At 41.1% G+C, this 26548-nt stretch overlaps 1 protein-coding gene across 3 annotated transcripts in view; it reads right to left on the bottom strand.

Annotated features, from left to right (window-relative positions):
- STX8 (syntaxin 8) overlaps window positions 1-26548 on the bottom strand; it is a 248277-nt gene that overhangs the window by 81611 nt on the left and 140118 nt on the right. For all 3 annotated transcript variants that reach the window (XM_061175235.1, XM_061175234.1, XM_061175236.1), the window contains exon 7: window positions 15607-15708. In XM_061175235.1, coding sequence (XP_061031218.1) covers window positions 15607-15708 — 102 coding nt within the window. The remainder of the gene's footprint in view (window positions 1-15606; window positions 15709-26548) is intronic.

Raw genomic sequence — 26548 nt, 5'->3', positions numbered from 1 at the left:
CATTGTTTCCTTTGAAAATTTCCTTGGTCCTGTTTTTCTCACCATGACATTCCTATTATTTGGATCTTGAACCAATTCTCTAATTTTTATATCCTCCCTTGTCTTTTGGTTCTAATGTCTGGAAGATTTCTTCAACTTTACCTTCCAAACTTTAAAACTGCAGGGGTGCCCAGTGGTCCTTTCTATTTGTCACTTTTTTCACAGGTGACTTCTCATAGTCCTTTCTTTCACAAAAAGATGGGCGATAATTGAAGGCCGGAAGTCAATCTAATTATCAAATACTAAGTCCAACTGTTGCACATTTGTTCATATCTGTAATTATTTACTGTGAAGGTGGTAAGTCCATTGGCCAGTCAGTGGAAACGGCATCATTTCTTCCAGTGGTTCAAAGGTGACAACGGCCCTGTTTCTTCTGTTAGTGACAAACTATATGTTTTGGGTTTTCTAAAGCTCATATTGCCTGGGATAAACAGTTCTAACCAAACAGTCCTTTAGAGTATGTACAAACCTTTTCCAGTTCAACAGGTTCATGAGGAACCTAATAATTCTGAAAGAAACAGCAAAGGCTGGGATAACATCTCAGATGATTTCCAGTGAAATATATACAGAACATCTCAATGGTCCCCCTGTGAAGAGCTATGTACCAGGTACTACCTGCCATGTCCCAGCTCCACACCTGCCCTTCTCTGCTCTGGCATCCTGGGGCTTGGAGTCTGCAAACTACTTTTCCCAGGCTCCCTCGCCAGCTAGCTCCCTGTTACCGTCTGCCAGGAGAAGGTCCTGGTAGGAGTTCAGAAGGCCAGATGAAGGATGAAGCAGTTCTTCCTCCTCTCTTTCCCCATCTGCTTCTAGCAGGGTCTCTGCAAGTGTCTACATTTCCCTCAGTGATCCCGGCTGCAGCCACGACTGCCTCCCTTTGGCCGTCCCAGGACCAGCAAGGCAGGCCTCCTCTGGTCTGGGGGCATCTCCATGTGGTCGAAGCACCAGCCCAGGGGGGCCCTCCGAGGCAGCTCCAGCACTGGCTGAGTGGTGGTCCCAGGAGCGCAGCAGTGATTATGCTCCTGGGCTCTGGAACACTCTTCCTTCCCTCAGGTCTATGGGTGGTAGCTGCTTCACACAGATACTCATGTCTGGATTACTGTGCCCTCCCCTTTTTATTCTCTCGATCCTTCCAACAGTATTGTAACAAGTTGATTGTTCTCCTTTCCCCACTCCCTTTACATATAAAATTATATCATAATCATAGTCTTCATTTTGTAAAATGCTTAGAAATACATTTATTTACTACTGATAGGCTAAAGGGGCTTTTGTTCTGAAAAATGGGCCCAAGGTATAGCATTTTACACCACTGGCACAATTTGACTACTAAACTGATTGCAGCCATCACATGCCACCAAAAATATCAATGCAAGACACGGCTTAAGAAGTACTTAAGAAGCAGTCCCGGATCACATTTTTAAAAAAAGAAAGAAAAGCAGAGTTGAAAAACAGGGAAAAGAGATGTAAATGTGGATTGCAAAGGGAAGAACCATAGTTTGGAAAGACTGGGAGTTCAGCCTTTCTTTCTAAGGAACAGAAAGTATAAAACAAGTCCAGTGTCACAGGAAGATGTGCCTGCTGGCTACCTAAAATGAAAAGTACACCCCCTAGAGGGACTATTAAAGGCTTCATTATCTCTAAACAAAATGGAAATCGGACTAGTGAAATGGATTAAAAGGGACCTCTGATTCATCATGGGTATAAATATGCTAAAAAGAGTAGATGTTACTGAAGTTATACAAAAAGTATAGTGTCAGAAAGCTGATAACAGGAATAGAGAAGTCTCTGCAAATCAAATATTCCAAGCATGAAACTCTCCTTCCAGGTTTCAAAAATAAACTGCCAATATTTTGGATGTAGGAATATATCAGTGATCAGTTAACTGTGCTTTACTAGTATTACTAAGAATGGCAAGAGTAAGATATAGCAACCATAATGCTTAATTCACTTATATTTATTTTTGAGATGCCCTCTAGTTTTTGAAGCCATCTTTGTTCCTATTTCTATTTTGCTTGGGCAAATCTATATAGATGTAATTAAGATTCTGTTACCACATCACACGAAAAATGGTTGTATGGAACAATACTGCACATTATTTTACAAAGATGCCAAGGAATTTTATTCTAACTTTGCCATAATTTACTGGGAAGGGGTACACCAAGTATTTACTCATCTTTTAAATAGAAAAAACATTTTTTTGTACTGTGGTAAATACACATAACATAAAATTTACCACCTTAACTAATTTTAAGTGTACAGTTCAGTGGCATTAAATATTAATTCACATTATTGTCCTGCTACTACCACTGTATTCATTCATTTTTAAAAGTGACCCTTTTCGTACTTCCCTGGTGGTTCAGTGGTTAAGACTCTGCGCTTCCACTGAAGGGGTACGGGTTCCATCCTTGGTTGGGGAAGTTCCATGTGCCACTTGTTGTGTGGCCAAAAAAAAGAAAAAAGTGACCCTTTTCAATTTTATTTCCATTTCTCTGTGGATTTACAGGTAAGACGTTATACCAGACAAATGCCAACACAATGACAAAGAATCTTAGCTCCATATTTGCAAAAAAATTTTTTAAAAAATAAAGACTTTTCAGAAATCCAAGTCATTTTGAAAGGAACGATCGCTTGGAGGGCCAAAAGAGAAAGAAGGGCTCTATCACCATAAATCAACTTGTGGAAGAATGGGGTGGGGGGGGAGGCGGGGGGAGCCATTCAGCAGACACGTGCCGTCCCGAGGCCACCGAGGTGCATCCTGCTGGCTGCCATCGGCTCGGAGCAGCAAAACGGGAGATAACAGGCGAGCCTTCGGTACTGGGCATGCGCAGAGGACCGTGTCAGGGACCACTGATGCCCAAGTCCAATACAGAGATCATTTTGCTGCTAATCCGGAGAAACTGATCTCAGTGTTCACACTCTTGGACAGAGAAAACCCAACAGTGATTTCAGATGAGTCCCAGATCAATTTTTCTTAGGAATTTAATGCTGGTTCAAGGACTGAAAAGTGTCATGACTGCTTGGCTCTGAGATAGATAGAAAAGGTCAGCCGAAAAATAAAAACCGTGTGGCTGATGAGGTCCTCTTGGAGCCGATGAATGGATCCCTAGGCTGATAAAAACGTTCATGAATGCAACAAGGTCCAGAGTCAAGTTCTTTAAAAAACGTCAGGGCTCTGGGCTGGACGCACTGCCCTGCGACGAAGCAGCTTCTCACGTGGGCGCCACTGTGAAGCGTGCTGTGAGGTGAGACGTACGGGCAGGGAGATCGGCAGATGGGGCTGACAGAGATGCTCTGCACACTGAGAAATGGCTGCAGCCAGGTATGAATGATTATGATTTCCCAAGGTACGACGACTCCTTTAATTTTGCTTGTTTCTATTCAACTTTATTTACCAGTGGTTATTGTTTCTCAGAAGCGTGCACACTGGGCGTCACAGCTGATGGCGAAGTAAAACGATCTCATTCTCTGAGCACACACCAGTAACTAGCCTGGGCTAGGGCGCCTCTTCAACAAAATAGCAAGCGCTAGAAGCTCAGGAAGGCCAGCTGATATCTGAATCTCCATTTTGATAATACACAGAGAAGATAATCCACTTGTGAACCACTGTGACTTTAACTAACCCTAAAACCAGCTACGTGTCCATTTACTCCATTTTATACTTACAATTTTTGATGGGCGAGAGGCATGAAAACCTGTACCCAAAATTTAAATTGTAGGGATGCTTTCCAAAAAATACAGCTCACTTAAAAAAAAAATTTAACTAATTAACTAAAAATAGCCCTAGAGTTGTAACACCAACTTGAGATAAAAGTGCGAGGCACCTCTACCAACTACTTATGAACAAAGAACCCAGGAGTTACGCTCAATAACCGCATTTCTTTATTTTCCTAAACAAACACATACTAAAACCCAACAAACGTTCTCTATATCTTCCATTAAAACTTTTCTCTGTCTTCCTTGTTTTTGTTCTAACACATGTCTGTTAAAATTTTTTTCAATCAAACAGGAATACATAACACTGAAGGTCAAGGTTCCTGTTCAGGTAGGATTTAACTCTGCAAGTATCTAACCTGGTGCCAACCACTCTGTATGAAATGAGATCAACAAAGTTCTGGCCTAGACCCCTGACTCATATTTGGGGTGTGTGTGTGCATGTGCGTGCGTGCGTGTGTGTGTTCAGGGTAGAAGGAGGCGTCTAATTCTCTTCAAAGGGGTATGAAAAGAGGATAACAGAGTTGGATGGAACCTCAAAGACCATCTAGTCTAAGCCATTAACTTTTTTCCCCCTGCCTTTCCATACTGACCTCATGAAGATGTGGATGAATTTATTAGCTAAAAGGAAAATGCCCAACTTCTTTTGAGGAAGTCCAATTATAACTGGATTACAGTCCAATTATAAACCCTTGTAATGTTGACCATAAACGAATTGGACTCCAATTCGTTTATGGTTAACATTACCAAGCCATTGATTTCACATGTAAAAAAGATATCAAGCGACTTCCCAATTTGGGTAATTTCGGTCACAACTAGAATCCAATTCTTCATTTCATTTCAATTTACAAATACAATCAAATCAATGTACGAATGAGAAGCACTGGAGTATAATGGTGACCTCCTGAAAACTCAGGCTGGGGTGGCAAAATACCTTGAGTAGGCATTGGGGCTCTTGCTCGCTTAAGCAGTAGACACACAACAGAGGTGAAGTATACTTTGAGTAAGCAAAACATGCTCTGTCCCAAGCCCACTGATAGGTCTTCTAAACCTAGCCGATACTTGCTGGTCCCATAGAGCTGGCTGAAAGCAGATGAATTCAGTGGCGAACAAATATTACCAGAAAACACGCACAAACATGTACAGGGGGAGTGGTATCGGCCAAGGCTGCTTGGCCTAATTATTACTCCGTAACAGCAGAAGCGGCTCCTGGAAATCACACCTTATCTTTCCAAACCACACCGAGCAAAAACAATAATCAAAAAATGATTCTACTCTGTGATCATTTCTGACCCCTTGATGATAGCAAAAGTCACTGCCTCGTAACGGATTAGAAAAAGCGTGGCGGCCTCAGAGGCGGTCATGGTGACAGCTCTGAGGCTGTCAGCCCTTATCAATCACTTTCCATTAAATAAAGCTTTTCCAATTTGGTGCTTCTCTCAAAGGCTTCATTTTGCCTGGATTAAGCCGAAGCATCAACACTTGAACCTCCTGCTCCTATTCTCACTCCCCAAATAAAGGCTGTTAGCAGAAAGCCAGGCTTTTCCACGGTAGGAAAGCAAAACCAAAGCAGACAACAGTGATGTGGTCACATATAAAAGACATCTGACCACAAACATGTCACACCTGCATCATACAAATGCCACGAGCACCCACAGGGTCCAGGAGGGGGGTATTCAGAAGTGCCAAGAGAAGGGCAGGTCTGCGAGTTGTACATTTTAGCTCCTAAAATGCATATCGAGCAATTCCAATATATTCATTGGAGCGCCCCAGTACTTGCTTGGATTTTAGAAGCAGCTCTCCCAAGAATTTTATGCTCTATGGTTTCACTACCTGGTATCTATTATCTCCGTAATGGAGAAAAGTCATGTCTCTAAAATCTGTAGCAGGTATGTCTTGGGAGGGAAACAGTTTTAAATCAACTGAAAAGAGCATGTTTACAAAATATGGGAGCCCTGAAGAGAGGGACTCATCTTATTTGTCTTGGTAATACTGGTAGCCAGGTAGACGTTAGCTGCATTCAGACACCAAATTCACGAGATGGGAGCAACGGCTTATATAAACATGATCAGTGTTACAATCACGCACATTTTTCTGTACCCAATAAACAGACTTCTTCATTATTATTTTTAATGGCTACATAAGCGTGACAAGAGCCTGAGACAGAGTGGTGAGAACACAAAGTGATGAACGGGGAAGAGAGATATTTACTTCAGAGTTATTCTCAAACAGGCCTAGGGACTGACCAGAGAGAGGTGAAAGAGAGGCCCCAAAGTGTAGGACTTGGCCACCTGTTCTATTTGGCCCACATGGAATTTTTAACAAGGTTCATTTATTGTCAACACTAAAATATTGGGAGATTTCACTTAAAAGATCCAGATTTCAGGCTTCCCATAAAAAAATAAACACAGAGATGATCTGGTGTTGCATTCCCACTCGGCAAAGCTCTGCTGTTTCCTCTCTCGTTTGCCACTGGAGAGAATCACAGGGGCCCACTTCATTCATGAAGGTTTCCTGTCTGGCGGGATGAAGGAAGTTTTGAGCCTGAAGAAATGGCAAGCAATGGGAAGCAATAGGAAGCAATGGGAAGAGGGAGCTTACGTGGGGCTAAAGAAAACGAGCCTATGCAGAGCATACACAAATTGAGAGCATGTTGGGGGCAGCCGAGAGAAACCGAGTGGTAGTGGAAGAAGACACAGACCTTGCGACTCAGGTGAAGTTGGGGTCTGAGATGCAGAGCTGTGAGCTGCCCATGAAACCATCCAAGCGTCGACAGAGTAGGTTAAGGAAGAAGTACCGCCCCCCCCCCAAAAAAAAAGAGCAAAGGACTGAGCCCTGAGTATGTCTTCCATAGAAGATGGAAGAGAAAAAAAGAAAGACAAAGGGGGACGGGATTAGCCCCTTGGCTCTCCATGAGCTGGTCCCATCCTGCCTGAAGAGCTGCTCTAGGGAATAATATCACAATAGAGTGAGTCACGCAAAGTTTTGGTTTCCCGGTGCATATGAGTTATGTTTACCCTATACTGTAATCTATTAAGTGTGCAATAGCATTATGTCTACAAAAACAATGTACATACCTTAATTAAAAAAACACTCTATTAAAAAAAAATGCTAACCATCATCTGACAACGCAGGGTTGCCATGGACCTTCACTTTGTATAAAAACAAACAAACCAAAAAAACACCCACATCATCTGTGACGTACAATAAGGGCAAAGCGCAATGAAATGACGTACGTCTGTACACTGAAAGGCTTAACGCTGCTCCCACCTTGGGTCTAAATAAGTCTACTTGGGAAATACATCTGTAATAGATAATGTGCTTTGTTTTGTTTTTTCCCTGGATGTCCAGATCCAACCCCTCTATTCTGAGGGAATGCCCATCACGTGAAGTCTAACACAGCCAGATTCTTCCTCCGCCCAGACTTGGCAGCCAGGCCTGGCCAGCTCGGCACTCTTCCACTGACCCAGAGAGGCAGAGACGGTCAGAGGCAGCGGCGTCACTCGGCAGCTCTGGCGGTGGCATCCCGACCTCGCTCTCCCTGCCCAGGGACGGCAGCTCTGCCCCCGGCCCTCCAGCTCCCTGTCACTGCTCTGGGCCTCAAATCATCTTCCACTCAGGAGCCCGCTGATATAAGAAGGAGACCGTTGATATAAGACGGCCAGAGCTGGTCTCTGATTCTGACCCTGGAAGCATCCTAACCAATACCCAGAAGTCCTAAATATGGAAAAAAGCTTTATGCGTCTAATACAGCATTACTTATACAGCAAAATGTGGAAATAATCTAAAAGCCCCCAAACAAGAGTATTTAAGTAAACGATGGTACATCTATTTGATGGGATGGTACTAATGGTATTAAAAGAAAAATAGGTTTATAGTAAGACATTAGCTATAAATGAAAAGAATCTGAAAAAGAATATATATGCATATGTGTATATATCTATATATGAATCACTTTGCTGTACACCTGAAACACTGTAAATCAACTGTTCCTCAACTTAAAAAGTTTAAAAAATACATAATAAAACATTAAAAAGAACGGTTAAAAATACAGGATTATCATAATCTTGTCAAAATACTATGTATAGAAAAAATGACTAGAAGTACCAAAATATTAAGGGACTTCCCTGGTGGTGCAGTGGTTAAGAATCCGCCTGCCAATGCAGGGGACACGGGTTCGAGTCCTGGTCCTGGAAAATCTCACAAGCTGTGGAGCAACTAAGCCCGTGTGCCACAACTGCTGAAGCCCGCGCGCCTAGAACCCATGCTCTGCAACAAGAGAAGCCCCCACTCGCTGCAACTAGAGAAAGCCAGTGCACAGCAACGAAGACCCAATGCAGCCAAAAATAAATTTTTTTAAAAGTTTATTAAAAAAAGTACCAAAATATTAATAGTAAAAGTATATTTTCCTTAAAATTTTAATTAATTCTCAAATTACAAAGTAATAAGTCTTATCATAAAAACTTCTAAAGCTATGTAAAGAAAACATCAATAAGCTCGCATCACCCAGCTCCAAGCCTGGCCCCCATGCACATCTCTGAAGTAACCAATGTCCCCTGCACCTGCTCCTCCACACCTGTTGTCACGCTCTAATCAGCACGTCTACACAGCACCTATGTGGATCCTTCTGTCTTTCCCTGTTTCCCTCTCTCCCTCCCTTTCTCCTTTAAATGGCATCACAGTGTACACATCCTGCTTATTTTGGTTTGTCACTTGACCGGACCCAGAAGAAGCTTCTACTCATCCTTCAGACGTCTGCTCCTGTGTCGTGTCCTCCTGGAAACCTCTGGGCCCCTAGGCTGATTGAGAGCCTTTTCTGCCTGCGCTACTGCAGTCATTAGTGATTTACAGTGTGTGTCCCCCTCCTACGCTCCAAGTTCCCCGAGGGCAGGAATTGTGTGCCCCAGGTACCTTTCAGCTCCAGTACTGAGCCCAGTGCCTGGCACACAGAGTAAATGTGCGTGATTGTAACGTTGATCGGATTTATATAAGCCGTTGCTCCCGTCTCGTGAATTTGGTGTCTGAATGCAGCTAACATCTACCTGGCTTCCAGTATTACCAAGATAAATGAGTCCCTCTCTTTAGGGCTCCCTTATTTTGTAAACATGCTCTTTTCAGTTGATTTAAAACTGTTTCCCTCCCAAGACATACCTGCTATAGATTTTAGAGACATGACTTTTCTCCATTACAGAGATAATAGATACCAGGATAGTGAAACCATAGAGCATAAAATTCTTGGGAGACCTGCTTCTAAAATCCAAGCCCAGTAACTGTGTTGGCGTGGAGGGAGAAATGAATGAATGAATGAATGGGAAAGGCGGCAGTAAGGTTAAGGATCAGAGGGCTCTGGAGGCAGATATGCATTAGTGAAGGACCGGGCGTTTCTCCAGAGACCGAATGAAAGGTGACACGGGGGTACAGAGTCAGGCACACACGTAGGTAAAGAATAAGGGGGCTGAGGAATTCAACTAGCTTATCTCAACAAAGAAGGGTAAGAGTGGGCTTCCCTGGTGGCGCAGTGGTTGAGAATCTGCCTGCCAATGCAGGGGACATGGGTTCGAGCCCTGGTCTGGGAGGATCCCACATGCCGCGGAGCAGCTGGGCCCGTGAGTCACAACTACTGAGCTTGCGCGTCTGGAGCCTGTGCTCCGTGACCCCCACTCGCCACAACTAGAGAAAGCCCTCACACAGAAACGAAGACCCAGCACAGCCAAAAATAAATAAATAAATACTTAAAAAAAAAAAAAAATACACAGAGAGCATTTAAAAAAAAAAAAAAAGAAGGGTAAGAGAAAGAAGGAAGGAAACAATAGCTAAGAATATTCTTGATAAACAGTAAGATAAATAAAAGAACTCGCAGAGTTATTCTCTTGCTCCAGATTAATTGTTTGTGTTTGTGGTGAGGTTTTGAAAACAACTCCTTGAGAGATTAAGTTGTCTCTAAGGTCAGTTAAATAAGCTAGACAACTTGGAATTCAGTTTCTTATCTATTTTGTGTTCAGTTCAAAACAGCTAACATAAGAAAAAGTGGGTTTTGTGCAATACAAAAGTAAGGCAGCCTCACCACCATCCCGCATATGCACTAGAGGTGGCTTTGACTAATTTCATGACTGGTAATGGCTTCAGCCACAAGATTATAAATTTCAGTTTATTTGAAAAAAAAAAAAATCGACTCCACTTCTGATTCAATGAGGGTGCAAACCTCCTAGCTCCGTAATATTCCTGCATAACTTACTCAAATCATCACTATTCTCCTTAAAGACCTTTTCTAAGCTGGCTTCAAAGAGAGGTAAGAGCCTCTGAGTCTTATTTATTAAGGTGGCTCTCGACGACCAATTTAAAGCCACATTTTAACATCGGCTGGCATTTACTGAGGACTCACTAGCACAGCACAGTCACGATACCACCCAGATTGTTCTCATGCAGTCTGCAGCATAGCCATGGTATGGCCATTTTGAGCCACAGAGAGGGCAAGCGGCTCTCCAAGTCACCCAGGGTGTAAGTGGCTGAGCCCAGATTGTGACCCCCCCCCCTTTGCCTGGCTCCACGCCCATGCTGCGCTGTCCTTTCTCAACCACTGAACTCTTCCACCTCCTTAAGACGACCCCATTCCAAGGAGTGGAAGGCAAATCCAATGGTTCCAGATAGAGATCGTGTCAACGCAATGTCGGTTGGGCTGATTTCTAACAACGTCACTGAGACACTGCTAAAACCACAGTCACTATGCTTCGACAACATTCTGTAATAGTCAATATACTGAGAAGCAGCACTGCCCCTCAACCCGAGTCATTCAGAGCCCTTAGTCTGGCCTTTCACAATCGGCTGCGTCCCTCAGACTCAGACGAGGCTCTATTTTGAATTCTAATGAGGACGAGGCACAATGAATATTTAAACTGCAATTACAAAGATCCTGCTTTTATGTGGATGTCCTTAACACAAATAACAGATCTGAAAGTACATATAGGTGCCAATGGAAAATATCAGTCTAGCTTGCGTTTAGAAGCTGGAGAGAGACAATAATACTGTTTTCTACTTGATGCTATTATTGGGGTGGGGGCAGGAGAAGAAAAGGGAGGAAAAACCACCCAAAGATCCCAGTAAAAAATTTTTAAAGCCCAGGCTTCCGAGTGAAAGGTTCACAAAGAGGTGCTTGAATCCTTTGTTAACAACTGAACAAACAAATTCATCATCGGGCCGTTCTGTGTGGCCCCCTTGCAATTGGGTCTGTCCTTTTAACGAGAAATTTCCTCACTGGGAAAGCATCTATGACTGATATATCAGATGGGCGAGGACGATATGGTGGCGGAAGGAAAACAAAAGACCATTTCACGGTTCACAGCCTATTTTTGCACTCCCTTAAGTAAAACGATGATGTGCTGCTGCTATTCTCAGCTTACTCAAGTTCTCTTAGTTAAACAGTCATGGAGTTAACAGTAACCGAGTTACCCTGAGTGAGTTGCTTAATTCCCACCCCCCAAATAGTTAAAACATACCCTGCTTCCAGTATCATGTACTATGTGTATGTGTTTACATATCAATGATCAACCTGGCCTTGCACTAGGGAAGAGCAAGTGATTAACTCTTTGCTATGTCATGAGACTCTTGGACCAAGCCTTTGCCCCCAGACCGTAATTTAACTTCCATGGCGTTTGGACATCCTTTCATAAATGTTAGCATTTATGGAAAGGGAATATGGTTTATTTTTTTCTTATCTGTCCTCTGGTTGAGTTTCTCTCCTGCTGGTACCAAATATGTCCACTGAGACTTGAATTTCAGTTACCTTTTATTTCTAGAAATTCTGTTTGATCCCGTTTCAAATTTTCTATGTTGTTCTTTATAGTTCCTATTCTCTGAAGATACTTTCAAACTTGTCATGTCCTACTTTAAATATAATCATAATTGATTTTATAATCTACATCTGATAATTCTAACACTGCAAGTCTACGCAGATTGGTTTCTGTGGTCTGTTGCTGATCCTTGCTCATGTTGTGTGGTTTCCCAATATGCTAGGTTATCTTTGAGTGTGTGCTGGTCATTGCCTTGAAAATTTTATTTTTGGTTGATTCCTAGAGACCAAGGATAAACATGCTCTCCTCCAGAGAGGTATTTCATTATTTCTGCCAGGTACCTTGAGCTACAACAGGTAAATACAGCTACCCAGGATACAAATGCACAGGAGAGCCTTTCTGTGACCACAACTTGTCAGGAACGATAGTTTTTCCTTTCTTTTTCTTCTTCTAATCTGTTCAGTGCCAAGGCTGCCTTCTCCACAATCCCCAAGGGCAATTTAGTTCTGGTTCACTTTTATCCCAACGGTATAGCTCTTTGGGGCCCCACTTTAATGGGAAAAGGGTCTCCTCTTACACTTTCCAACTAGGGTGGGCCCAGGACCTTACCTTCCAACTCCACTTGCCTACCCCTCTCAGGCTGCGGAAGCCCCCGACTCCTGCCTGCAAGTGGGCTTTATTAGATTAAAAAAAAGAAACTACTAGAAAGTACCTAAGAGTTTAAAGGCTGAAAGCAAAACAAAAGGTCAGGTCAGTATTGTAGTTACCCCACGAAATTTAAAACTGAATTACAATTTGATTCAGCAATTCCGTTTCTGGGTATGTACACAAAAAAGCAGGGACTGGAACTGATATTGTACACCCATGTGCATAGCAGCATCAATTCACAACAGCCCAAAGGTGGAAACAACCCAAGAATCCACTGCCAGATAAATGGATAAACAAAACGTGGCATAAACATAGCAATGGAATATTATTCAGCCTCAAAAAGGAAGGAAATTCCTGACACATGGTACAACGAAGAGGAATACTGAAGACATTACGCTAAGTGAAATAAGCCAGATACAAAAGGACAAATACTGTATGTTCCCACTTATATGAGGCACCTAGGGTAGTCACATTTGTAGAGACAGGAAGCAGAGTGATGGCTGACAGGGGCTGCTGGGCGAGGAATGGGGAGTTAGTGTTTAATGGGTGCAGACTTGCAGTTTGGGAAGGTGAAAAAGTTCTGGAGATAGATGGATGGTGGTGGTAAACGCACAACAATGTAAATGTATTTAACACCACTGAACTGCATGCCTAAAAAGAGTTACAATGGTAAAGTTTATGTTAGGTATACTTTACCAAAATAAAAACACATTTTTTTTTTTTTAAAAGGTCAGGCTAATGTTGCTAAGGGATGCTAGACCTAATCAGTAAATTGCACAATATACCCTGTGTTCCAAGGCTTAATGCTGATCAGGGGAAGACTTAGAAGTTAATTGCTGGGGGTCATGAATACAAGTCTAACCTCCCTAGACCTTTGGAGCCACATGCTGAACCTCCATCAATATGCAAAACTAGCACTGCTTGTTGACAAACACATACATAATTGCAAAGGTCCCTTGAACAAATACAAATGCAAAACATTTTTCTTTAAAGTTATCAGGCACCAGAAATGATATAAGGATAGTTATGTGGTGTTGCTATACTATCAAAAGAACTGCTAAATAAATATTAGGGGAAAAATTGAAGGGATAAGAGAAAGAATTCTCTCTAAAGTATTTCCATTGAAAAAAATTGGAGAAATTTCTTCTTTCAGCATCTGTTGTACTGTTGTACCTCCCCCTTCTGAATCGCTACATATAATTCTAATACAGATAATATATATACTTATAAGTAAATATAAAGGGGGCATGAGATCAATTCACACTTAACACATTTTAAGATACCAATACATGTTTAAAAAACATGCATTTTAGTAATTCTGGGCATCTCTAAATTTCTCCTGTTTTCAAAAAAAAATTAAACAGCTCAGCTCAGAAGATTTTATGGACATTTATGGCTATAAAGAGCAACACCAGGTAAAACTACAAAATAAAAAATTGGCAACAGTAGAAGCAATATTCTTCATTATGACGTCATGAATGGCATGTGGTGAGGGCCTCTATGTTGCAAATACAAAATCTTACTTGCTTAGTGCATCAAAAAGACCTCAGGAAAGTTGTCCCTTAATTGGAAGATTCTTCCTGCTTTCAACATATAAAGATAATGGCTACTACTTGCTCACTGCTTATTATGTGCCAAGAACTGTTCTAAGTGCTGTATATCCCTATCTATCTATCTATCTACTTACCTACCTACCTCTATATCATCTATATCTTTACCTACATTAACTCATTTATTCCTTACAACAACCCTCTCAGGTATATACCATCATTATTCCCATTTCAGAGATGGGAAAATCGAGGCAAAGGAGAGTGGGTTTTCCCAAGGTCACACAGCCAGTGAACAGTAGAGCTGGGATTTGAGCCCAGGCTCTGGGGCCCATGCTCTTAACTATCACGCTCTAGCGCCTCTCTGCATAAAATATGGAAATTCAGGGACGATAGCGAGTGTTGGACACTTTACAAATTTTATACAATTTCATTTTGATAAACAGGTCATCTATTTTTTTTTTTTTTTACAGCCGAGGAAACTAAAGTTCAGAAAGATTAAGTTTATATAAGAATAGTAATAACAGATGGAGGTGGGAGTGAACCCATCTATCTCTGTCGCCAAAGTTTCAGGATCTGGTGCAAAGAACAACATCCCTATGGTCAGAAGTTATGAGAAGGCTGGTAAAGCAAAATCAAGGAGGCTTTGCTTTGCGCAGGAAGTAGAAAGAAGCACATGCCTACAGGCGCAGAAGCACAGAATGGCTTGGTATCTGGTGGATGAGAACTGCCAGGTTACGGGGAGCAGACAGGTCATAAAAGGGCAGCAGGTGGGGGCCTCCAAGTTCCACTTCCTCTGAGATTCCAGAGTTCATATTTGCCCGGTCCTCCATCACCGTGTTGTTCTAGGTTTCTGTTTAACCACACACACAGACAAGGAAGGTAACACTTCTCAAAGCTGTGCATCCCAGATGACCCTCGCATAGAGATCCTTGTTCTAAAACTGGATAGATCGGAGGGATCCAGTATATTTTTCATACTGAAAGGGCTAAAAGTCAGGCAAAGCATGTGCTCAGATCATTAGTTTTTTTTTAGTGCTACCGCACTTCTATTTATAACAAAGTTATTAGCCTTATAAACTTGGTGCATCTTTGTGAGATGAAGCAGCAAATAACCATGACTGTGATTACTGCTAGTGTCACCACCTTTCATCGTCACTTACCTGTGGGCAAGGCACTGTGCACAAGCAATAGATCACTGAAACCCCACAAACACGTGCATCAGAACTTCTGCCGAAGAGCAAGGACCCACATCGGGATTGCCTGGTGCGCTTGTTAAATGATGAACACTCTTGAACCCCAACCTAGCCCTACTCAGTCAGAATCTCGACGGGAGGGCCAGGGAATCAGCACTTTAAGAGCCATTCCCAGTGATTCTTACTTTGGCCTGTGTTTCCTCATTTTACGTACAAGGTATTAAGAAATGATAACTTCACTAAGTAACAGGATATAAACTCATTTGGACTTTAGAATCTGTGCTCTTAACTGCTCTATGGCTCAAGCTTCAACAATAAAGCCTGTGACTAAAAAAGGCACAAAACAAGCAAGATCGCCTTTAAAACCCATGAGATTTGCCACCACCAGTCTGCATGATGTCATACAATTTCCCAAACTATTATTCTCGGTAAGCATACAGGAAGGTTTCTTACTTTAGATTAAAAAAAATTAACAATGCATTACACTTCTCCTGCCCTCATAACAATTCATTTCATTTTAAGAAGATTTAGGGATCTTCTAGCAATTTCAATGCTTCATCACATGAAACTGCCTGTACTAGAAGAGCAACCCAAATCCCTGCGGTAAAATTAGACCAACGTGGGAAGCTTATCCGCAAATGATTAGAGAGGCAGAGCTGTAACTACAGCCATCTCTTACCACAAGATGTGGACTTCCTGTCCACCAGATTCACACGCCTGGTTTCGGTGCGAAGTTTCTCATCAGTATTCTCCACCAGGTTGGCAAGGTCATCAATTATCTCTATAAAGGAAAACAAAGATGCATGGTTAATACTCCAAAAATACCTTGGCTCACATCAGAGTCTCATAGCTGTGGTGGTCCTTCCTAGTGACAATTCTCTCAACTGCAGTGAGTGAGAAGGTTTTAAAGAACTCATGTATATTCTCTGAAAACTGCAATTCTGATTCATTAAAGGTTGGGGGTGGGGTCGGGAGGGAAGGAGTAGTAAAGAAAAAAACGAGTTCAACACAATTCCAGGAGACAGAGGAGAAATGTCAAAAGTTCAGGGGAAAGAAAGCATGACCCAACAAATTTATGCCCAGCCAAGTTGTCATTGGAGTATAAAGACGACAGACAGACGGTATAGAGGACTTCAGGGACCACTGGGATCCTTCTTAAGAAAACTACTTGATGATGAAATCTAGCCAACCAAGAGGTGAATAAAAATACAGAACTCTGGGCTGGAGAAGCCAGAGGCCATGACATAAGAGATAACGGTGAGAACTAAATCCATTTAAATACTGAGCTGAGAACAAACAAATATATGGATTAGGTTACAGAAAAGTAGACAAACATAATAAACAGTGACAATGGAATTATAGGTGAAAATCAGGAAGCAGTTGGGGGGCGGTGGCAAGAAAGGTAAGAAGCAGCTAAGATGTTAATTTCTTCATCACTCACAGCAGAATCATATCAAGCTGTTGGAAAGTAAAACATACAGAGACTTAAGGCTTTGTAAAAATCACCAAAGCTTCAACGTTTTATGTTATTTTTTTGTTAACCTTAAATGGATCTTTTAGCAATTACTACCTCTTGGAGAGAATTCTTCATGTGAAGTTTATCTTTTAAAAGTGAAATTAAGCACTTAATATTAAAATAGCATATATAATATGACCCTAATTATGTAAAATTATTTCTATCCCTCCTTTTATACATACGAACCTGTAAGGATATATCCAGACAATGTTAACCTAATGTTAATAATGACTATTTCTAGGTGGTGTGATCCTGGGTGATCTTCCTTGTATTATCCGTATTATCTGAATTTCTTATAATGAGCTCTATATACTATTTTTTTTTCAATTTTGGTTCTCTTTCCTCCCTCCTTCCCTCTCTCCCTTTTTTTTAGTGATTGCTTTAGAGATATGTTGTCCAATACATTACCATTTTTCTTAAAGAATGAAATAAAACCCACAAGGAAGTCAAAGAAAGCTTTCAGAAAGTTGTTTGAGCTCAGTTTTGACGGCCATGTATGTGGGTGAAGAAGCAGGAATAGTGCGACTCATACAAAAAGAGTAGCATGTGAAAGGCACAGAAGAGTTGGGAGGTCTTTCTTCCAGCTCCTACAGCACTTCCTACAATCTTTTTACTTAGAGACCCTTTTTTTTGTATTTAATTATCTGTTTGCATGTCTTTCTTTTACAGAAAGAGTACGACAGACACTAACTTTTATTCATCTCTGTATCTCCTATCCCTAGGAGAGTGCCTAATATACAGCAAGATAAATACTAAAAGATAAAGGCCATGAATGAATGGAGTGTAAAAGATAAAAGCATTGAATAATTTCAAAGCATTGAATAATTTGCTGCTTCTTAGAAAAGTGGATCTAAGCCAAATTTGCCCAATATTATCTGTACAACACCTGCCTAGAAAATATTTCACTATTATTTAACGATCCATTCATAACTATTTCCTTGTATTCAATGACATACTCTCCCAGTTTCCCTTTCACTTATCTGTAAGCTCTGTCTAGTCTCCTCTTTCTCTTAAACGTTGGTGATCCCCAGAGTTCTGTATATTTCTACTCTATTTTAGTTTTAAATTTAAAATTTAAATTTTAATAATTAAAAATATTTAAATTCAATATTTTAAAAATATTAAATATTTTTAATATTTAAAATATTAAAATTGTAAATATTTTTAAATTTAAAAAAAAGGAAAATTTTCTGCTCTACATAGCTCTCCAAAAATCCTTGACTCATATAGCCAACTGCTTACTACTTATCTCTACCTTGAAATTCCTACAAATATCTGACTCTCAAGGTCTCTAAAACTAAACTCTTCATCTTCCCCCAAACTGGACTCCCCTATCTTCGCTGCCTCAGTTAATGGCACCACCATTCATTTTTGCTTGCCCAAGATGGAAATCTTTTTTTTTTTTTTTTTTTGGCTGTGTTGGGTCTTCACTGCATGCATGGGCTTTCTCTAGTTGCAGCGAGCGGCGGCACTCTTCGTTGTGGTGCGCGGACTTCTCATTGTGGTGGCTTCCCTTGTTGCGGAGCACGGGCTCTAGGTGCGCGGGTCTCAATAGTTGCAGCACACGGGCTCAGTAGTTGTGGCACACAGGCTCTAGGGCACGCAGGCTTCAGTAGTTGTGGCACATAGGCTCAGTAGTTGTGGTGCACGGGCTTAGTTGCTCCGCAGCATGTGGGATCTTCCCAGATGCATTGGCAGGCGGATTCTTAACCACCGCGCACCGCAATCAGTAGCCTCCACTCGCCACAACTAGAGAAAGCCCGTGCGTAGCAACAAAGACCCAACGCAGCCAAATATAAATAAATAAATAAATAACTTTATATTAAAAAAAATAGACTGACAATACTAATTGTTGGGGATGATTTGGCACAAAGTTAACTGAAGAAGTATTTGTCTGTTCTACTCCAGCTAAGCATATATCTACTCTATGACCCAGAAATTTCACCCTTAGGAATTTACCAAACAGGAATAGGAACATGTTTCTCAAAAAGACCTGTACAAAAATATACCCAACAGCAATACTCATGAGAACCCCAAACTAGGAACCACCTAATATCCATCAATAGGGGAATGGATAAGCAAACTGTGGTATCTGTACTGTTCAGTAATAAAAACAAAGAGCTTCTTATAACTGTAACAACTGTTACTTTGTTGGCTAAATAATAAAAAATAAATCTCAAAAGCATTTTGTTGGTGAAAATAAGTAATATATACTTAATAATTCCATTTATATAAAGTATGAGGACAAACCTAATCTACTAGATAGAAATCAGAAAGCAGTTGCCTCTGGGGTGGGGATGGAGGCGACTGACTGGAAAGGGAGATGAAGCAATTTTCTGGGACGATGGAAATGTTCTAAATATTCTCACAAACGTATGCAGCTGTCAAAATGCATGGAACTCAACACTAAGGTCTGTACACTTTGTTGTATGTAAATTATACCTCAATTAAAAATGTAAAGCAGAAACAACAAGGACCTATTGTATGGCACAGGGAACTATACTGAATATCTTGTAATAACCTACAGTGGAAAAGAATCCGAAAAAAATATATATATATATATATATAAAACTGAATCACTTTGCTAATCACTTGAAACTAACAACACTGTAAATCAACTATACTTCAATAAACAGTTGTTTGAAAAAAATACATATATATATAAATTAGAAAAAAAAAATTGAAGTTTACAATATCATGATACTTCTAGGATTTTCCAGAAAGGAAGAAAAAAGGGAGGGAGGGAGGAAGGCAGGCAGGCAGGCAGGTGGGCAGGCAGGCAGGTGGGCGGGCAGGCAGGGAGACCTGCTGGAAAGACAAAGCAAATGACTTAGAATAACAAAATTTTCCAGCTGCAAGAAGTCAGGGGATCATCTTGTAGCTCCTCCCCCTTAACAATCCCCCTCCCACCCAGCTCCCCACCCCACCCCGTGCCAGTAACAGGGAAGCTCGTAAGAAAATCAATTCCATGGCTGAGCTGGGGGGTGACTGTAATTATAAGTTTCTATATTTCGAGCTGAAAATCTGCCTGCTTTTAACTTTCACCTTCTATTTCTAGAACAACACAATTCCAGTGTTCTTCCTTCCAGAAGACAATTCTCCTCGTATAACTCCTTAGTCTTGTCTTCTCAGCTACAGACACTTAGCTCTGAACATTAACAGATCGTCAGAGGAAGCGATTTCTAGATCTTGTGACATCTTGATGCACTGGACACTGTATTCATCCTAAAATGTGACGCGAGAACTTGGATCCATCGTTTCAGGTTCTGTCCAGTCAGCACAGAACACACTGAGTTTAGACAGAGTAGCATATATAAAAGTCAGTATTTTTAAGTTCCATTCCTCATGTCCTATCAGGATATTCCATAGTAACAGCTATGCTTCCTAGAGTTGCTTGGTCCATTGTTCTCATGCAAATGATTACAGTTGGGATTACATGATATGTTTTTTTTTTTTTTTAATTTATTTATTTTATTTATTTATTTTTGGCTGTGTTGGGTATTCGTTGCTGTGTGCGGGCTTTCTCTAGTTGTGGCGAGCGGGGGCTACTCTTCATTGTGGTGCGCGGGTTTCTCATTGCAGGGGCTTCTCTTGTTGCGGAGCACGGGCTCTAGGCGCATGGGCTTCAGTAGTTGTGGCACTTGGGCTCAGTAGTTGTGGCTCGCGGGCTCTAGAGCACAGGCTCAGTAGCTGTGGCGCACGGGCTTAGTTGCTCCGCGGCATGTGGGATCCTCCCAGACCAGGGCCCGAACCCGCGTCCCCCGCACTGGCAGGCGGACTCCCAACCACTGCGCCACCAGGGAAGCCCCATGATATGTTTTAATGTCACAACATGTAATATAAAATTTAGACTTAATAAGCTTCTAGCACTATAAGAAAGTCAAGTGCAAAATACTCCTTGTCAGATACTAAATACAATATGTCAGCTGTTATATGTTAACTGGGTTTCTGGATAGAGTTCTCATTAAATTTGTAAATATTCATAACAGAGGTAAATACAAAATTGGTAGAAGATTAGCTAAGCAAAAATCAGTAGTCAACACTGAAGGGGTTAATGTTTTAATCTCAGACCAAACACAAAGTTTTTCATCTTGGTTGGTAAACCTCATCTGATTACTAGTTTGTTTGCTTTAAAAAAACAAAAAACAAAAAACAAAAACCCTATTTTTAGGTAATAAAAATCATTTAATAGCAGTTTATAAATGAGAGGGGGAAAAGTATAAGATTATCCACACACCCCAGTAATCACTTCTATGGGTTCCCTCTAAGATTTGACATAAACATATGTATTTTTATATAATTGCAATATATGAGCCTTTTGCCCCCGTTAACATATCATTTGTACACTTTCATGTTGTTACACAGTCTTCACAGTTATAATTTCTAATGGTTACAAAATATTCATTCCATTAAAATAAACATTCATTAAAAATAGCCCATTATGGGATATGTAGAATGCTTCTATATTTCCACATAATGAGTCAATGAATTCTTTCCTCCATTATCATCTTCCTTCTTTTCTATCGTTTTCTTAATTAAGCGTGATTTTGACTGCCACATGGACTTTGAAACATACTGCCAAGTCAGTTTTTAAAAGGTTTGCACTGCCACTGTTGGTTGGTTTGATCAAATTCACTCGTCAGTATGACCTCAGAAGGCGATTTCCAAGGGCAGGGAGCCTGGGGGAATTCCCACCTTGCAGCCTAGTAGCTTCTAAGGGGGGAATTTCCCCAACCACAGTCTGTTACCAGGAAATTAAACACAGGTTTCAGAATACAGGTTAAGAAATAACCAGCTGACTCTTTCAGATCCCTGAAAGTACAGCCTCCAAAGAGCAACTGGTATTTTGCTTCCTGGTAAGTATTTGCACTTGGTTTCGAGAAGGAACTTATGTTTCTATCACATGTTAATTCGAGATACCAAGTGCCATTCCAACACAGAAAGGAAAAAAATGGACAATAGAAAGTATTTTCTCATCAAAAAGCGGTGAGAAATATTATACAGTGCCAACATAGCTGGATCCAAAATATATTTAATTTTCTTCTAGGCTCAGTTACAGTCTCAGTAAAATCTATATAAGGGCAGAGAGTGTGCTGCATATTTTCAGATAGATTTGGTGCCTTTTGCACTCATAATGGATGCTGGCACTTGCAAAGTCATTATGTTGTTATGCCTTTCACTTATATTGCTAATGACATTTGAAGACAAGCATTTAAAAAACCAAACAGTGAATAAAGAGCTTTTCTTGAGGGCATTAGTTTAACTCCCTTTATTCCCTACAATGGAAACTAAACATGGGGTGGGTGATAACCTCTAATAATACACTTTTCTGTACACTAGGAAACCAGGAACAGAAGGATAGACCAATCTGTGACTCAGCAAAGGAAAAGTAACACGTTGGCCAAGGCACCCTATGGCAGGGCAGCTGGCGGGGAGTCCCCGCACACCCAAGCAGAGCCTCTGGGAGCACTCAAGCTTCGGAGGCCTAGGAGAAAGCCCCTTGGCCATACCTGCTCCCATTTTAAGCAGGAACGGGTGGGCCAGGCTGGGCAGAAAGCACAGGCTCCTTTCCTTCTTCCTCCCCACCATCAACCCCACGGCCTTTCAGTCTTCCTTCATCCAGGCTGAAACGTGTGTAACAGAGGCCTATGCTGAATTAGAACCCTTCCCAACTTCTAACAACAGACAGACACTGACATGTGTGTGTGAAGATGAGCAAACAGCCAACAGTGTAAATAAAGAGGGAGCATCTGCTCCCCCTCCCTCACCCCTTTTGCCCTAGAAAACACAATTCCTTCCAGAAAAGGACAAAACTTGAGAAACTGGTTTCTGTTTTTAAAACAAGATTCAAGCGGACACTAAATCAATACAACAGAACAGAGAGCCACAATGAGGGACCAACCTAAGTTACTAGAAACAATGCTCCAGGTAGAAACACACTTGTCAAATGAAAAACCGCAGTGGAGAGGATTAACCAAGATGGCGGAGTAGAAGGACGTGCTCTCACTCCCTCTTGCGAGAGCACCAGAATCACAATTGGCTGCTGGACAATCATCGACAGGAAGACACTGGACTTCACCAAGGAGGATACCCCACGTCCAAGGACAGAGGAGAAGCCACAGTGAGACGGTAGGAGGGGCGCAATCAGAGTAAAATCAAATCCCATAACTGCTGGGTGGGTGACTCACAGACTGGCGAGCACTTATACCACAGAAGTCCACCCACTGGAGTGAACGTTCTGAGCCCCACGTCAGGCTTCCCAACCTGGGGGTCCGGCAACAGGAGGAGGAATTCATAGAGAATCAGACTTTGAAGCCTAGTGGGAATTGATTGCAGGACTTCGACAGGACTGGGGGAAACAGAGAACCCACTCTTGGAGGGTGTACACAAAATAGTGTGTGCATCGGGACCCAGGGGAAGGAGCAGTGACCCTGGGGGAGACTGAACCAGACATAACTGCTGGTGTTGGGGGGTCTCCTGCAGAGGCAGGGGCTGGCTCTGTTTCACCGTGGGGACAAGGACACTGGCAGCGGAGGTTCTGGGAAGTACTCCTTGGCGTGAGCCCTCCCAGAGTCTGCCATTAGCCCCACCAAAGAGCCCGGGTAGGCTCCAGTGTTGGGTTGCCTCAGGCAAAACAACCAACAGGGAGGGAACCCAGCCCCACCCAGCAACAGTCAAGTGGATTAAAGTTTTACAGAGCTCTGACCGCCACAGCAACAGTCAGCTCTACCCACCTCCAGAGCCTCCCATCAAGCCTCTTAGATAGCCTCAACCACCAGAGGGCAGACAGCAGAAGCAAGAAAAACTACAGTCCTGCAGCCTGTGGAACAGAAACCACATTTACAGAAAGATAGACAAGATGAAAAGGCAGAGGGCTATATACCAGATGAAGGAACAAGAAAAAACCCCAGAAAAACAACTAAATGAAGTGGAGATAGGCAACCTTCCAGAAAAAGAATTCAGAATAATGAGAGTGAAGATGATCCAGGACCTTGGAATAAGAATGGAGGCAAAGATTGAGAAGATGCAAGAAATGATTAACAAAGACCTAGAAGAATTAAAGAACAAACAAACAGAGATGACCAATACAATAACTGAAATGAAAACTACACTAGAAGGAATCAATAGTAGAATAACTGAGGCAGAAGAACGGATAAGTGACCTGGAAGACAGAATGGTGGAATTCACTGCTGCGGAACAGACTAAAGAAAAAAGAATGAAAAGAAATGAAGACAGCCTAAGAGACCTCTGGGACAACATTAATCGCAACAACATTCGCATTATAGGGGTCCCAGAAGGAGAAGAGAGAGAGAAAGGACCAGAGAAAATATTTGAAGAGATTATAGTCGAAAACTTCCCTAACATGGGAAAGGAAATAGCCACCCAAGTCCAGGAAGCGCAGAGAGTCCCATACAGGATAAACCCAAGGAGAAGCACGCCGAGACACACAGTAATCAAAGTGGCAAAAATTAAAGACAAAGAAAAATTATTGAAAGCAGCAAGGGAAAAACGACAAATAACATACAAGGGAACTCCCATAAGGTTAGCAGCTGATTTCTCAGCAGAAACTCTACAAGCCAGAAGCGAGTGGCATGATATACTTCAAGTGATGAAAGGGAAGAACCTACAACCAAGATTACTCTACCTGGCAAGGATCTCATTTAGATTTGATGGAGAAATCAAAAGCTTTACAGACAAGCAAAAGCTAAGAGAATTCAGCACCACCAAACCAGCTCTACAACAAATGTTAAAGGAACTTCTCTAAGTGGGAAACACAAGAGAAGAAAAGGACCTACAAAAACAAACCCAAAACAATTAAGAAAATGGTCATAGGAACATACATATCGATAATTACCTTAAACGTGAATGGATTAAATGCTCCAGCCAAAAGACACAGGCTTGCTAAATGGATACAAAAACAAGACCCATATATATGCTGTCTACAAGAGACCCACTTTAGACCTAGGGACACATACAGACTGAAAGTGAGGGGATGGAAAAAGATATTCCATGCAAATGGAAATCAAAAGAAAGCTGGAGTAGCTATACTCATATCAGATAAAATAGACTTTAAAATAAAGAATGTTACAAGAGACAAGGAAGGACACTACATAATGATCAAGGGATCAATCCAAGAAGAAGATATAACAATTATAAATATATATGCACCCAACATAGGAGCACCTCATTACATAAGGCAATTGCTAACAGCTATAAAAGAGGAAATTGATAGTAACACAATAATAGTGGGGGACTTTAACACCTCACTTACACCAATGGACAGATCATCCAAAATGAAAATAAATAAGGAAACAGAAGCTTTAAATGACACAATAGACCAGATAGATTTAATTGATATTTATAGGACATTCCATCCAAAAACAGCAGATTACACGTTCTTCTCAAGTTCGCACGGAACATTCTCCAGGATAGATCACATCTTGGGTCACAAATCAAGCCTCAGTAAATTTAAGAAAATTGAAATCATATCAAGCATCTTTTCTGACCACAACGCTATGAGATTAGAAATGAATTACAGGGGAAAAAGCGTAAAAAACACAAACACATGGAGGCTAAACAATACGCTACTAAATAACCAAGAGATTACTGAAGAAATCAAAGAGGAAATCAAAAAATACCTAGAGACAAATGACAATGAAAACACGATGATCCAAAATCTATGGGATGCAGCAAAAGCAGTTCTAAGAGGGAAGTTTATAGCTATACAAGCCTACCTAAAGAAACAAGAAAAATCTCAAGTAAACAATCTAACCTCACACCTAAAGAAACTAGAGAAAGAAGAACAAACAAAACCCAAAGTTAGCAGAAGGAAAGAAATCATAAAGATCAGAGCGGAAATAAATGAAATAGAAACAAAGAAAACAATAGCAAAGATCAATAAAACTAAAAGCTGGTTCTTTGAGAAGATAAACAAAATTGATAAGCCATTAGCCAGACTCATCAAGAAAAAGAGGGAGAGGACTCAAATCAATAAAATCAGAAATGAAAAAGGAGAAGTTACAACAGACACCGCAGAAATACAAAGCATCCTAAGAGACTACTACAAGCAACTTTATGCCAATAAAATGGACAACCTGGAAGAAATGGACAAATTCTTAGAAAGGTATAACCTTCCAAGACTGAACCAGGAAGAAGCAGAAAATATGAACAGACCAATCACAAGTAATGAAATTGAAACTGTGATTAAAAATCTTCCAACAAACAAAAGTCCAGGACCAGATGGCTTCACAGGTGAATTCTATCAAACATTTAGAGAAGAGCTAACACCTATCCTTCTCAAACTCTTCCAAAAAATTGCAGAGGAAGGAACACTCCCAAACTCATTCTATGAGGCCACCATCACCCTCATACCAAAACCAGACAAAGACACTACAAAAAAAGAAAATTACAGACCAATATCACTGATGAATATAGATGCAAAAATCCTCAACAAAATACTAGCAAACAGAATCCAACAACACATTAAAAGGATCATACACCACGATCAAGTGGGATTTATCCCAGGGATGCAAGGATTCTTCAATATACGCAAATCAATCAATGTGATACACCATATTAACAAATTGAAGAATAAAAACCATATGATCATCTCAATAGATGCAGAAAAAGCTTTTGACAAAATTCAACACCCATTTATGATAAAAACTCTCCAGAAAGTGGGCATAGAGGGAACCTATCTCAACATAATAAAGGCCATATATGACAAACCCACAGCAAATATCATTCTCAACAGTGAAAAACTGAAAGCATTTCCTCTAAGATCAGGAACGAGACAAGGATGTCCACTCTCACCACTATTATTCAACATAGTTCTGGAAGTCCTAGCCACGGCAATCAGAGAAGAAAAAGAAATAAAAGGAATACAAATTGGAAAAGAAGAAGTAAAACTGTCACTGTTTGCAGATGACATGATACTATACATAGAGAATCCTAAAACTGCCACCAGAAAACTGCTAGAGCTAATTAATGAATATGGTAAGTTGCAGGATACAAAATTAATGCACAGAAATCTCTTGCATTCCTATACACTAACGATGAAAAATCTGAAAGAGAAATTATGGAAACACTCCCATTTACCATTGCA

The sequence above is a fragment of the Eubalaena glacialis genome, chromosome 19, assembly GCF_028564815.1.
Source record: "Eubalaena glacialis isolate mEubGla1 chromosome 19, mEubGla1.1.hap2.+ XY, whole genome shotgun sequence".
Lineage (NCBI taxonomy): Eukaryota > Metazoa > Chordata > Mammalia > Artiodactyla > Balaenidae > Eubalaena > Eubalaena glacialis.
This window is presented reverse-complemented; position numbering and strand designations above follow the sequence as displayed.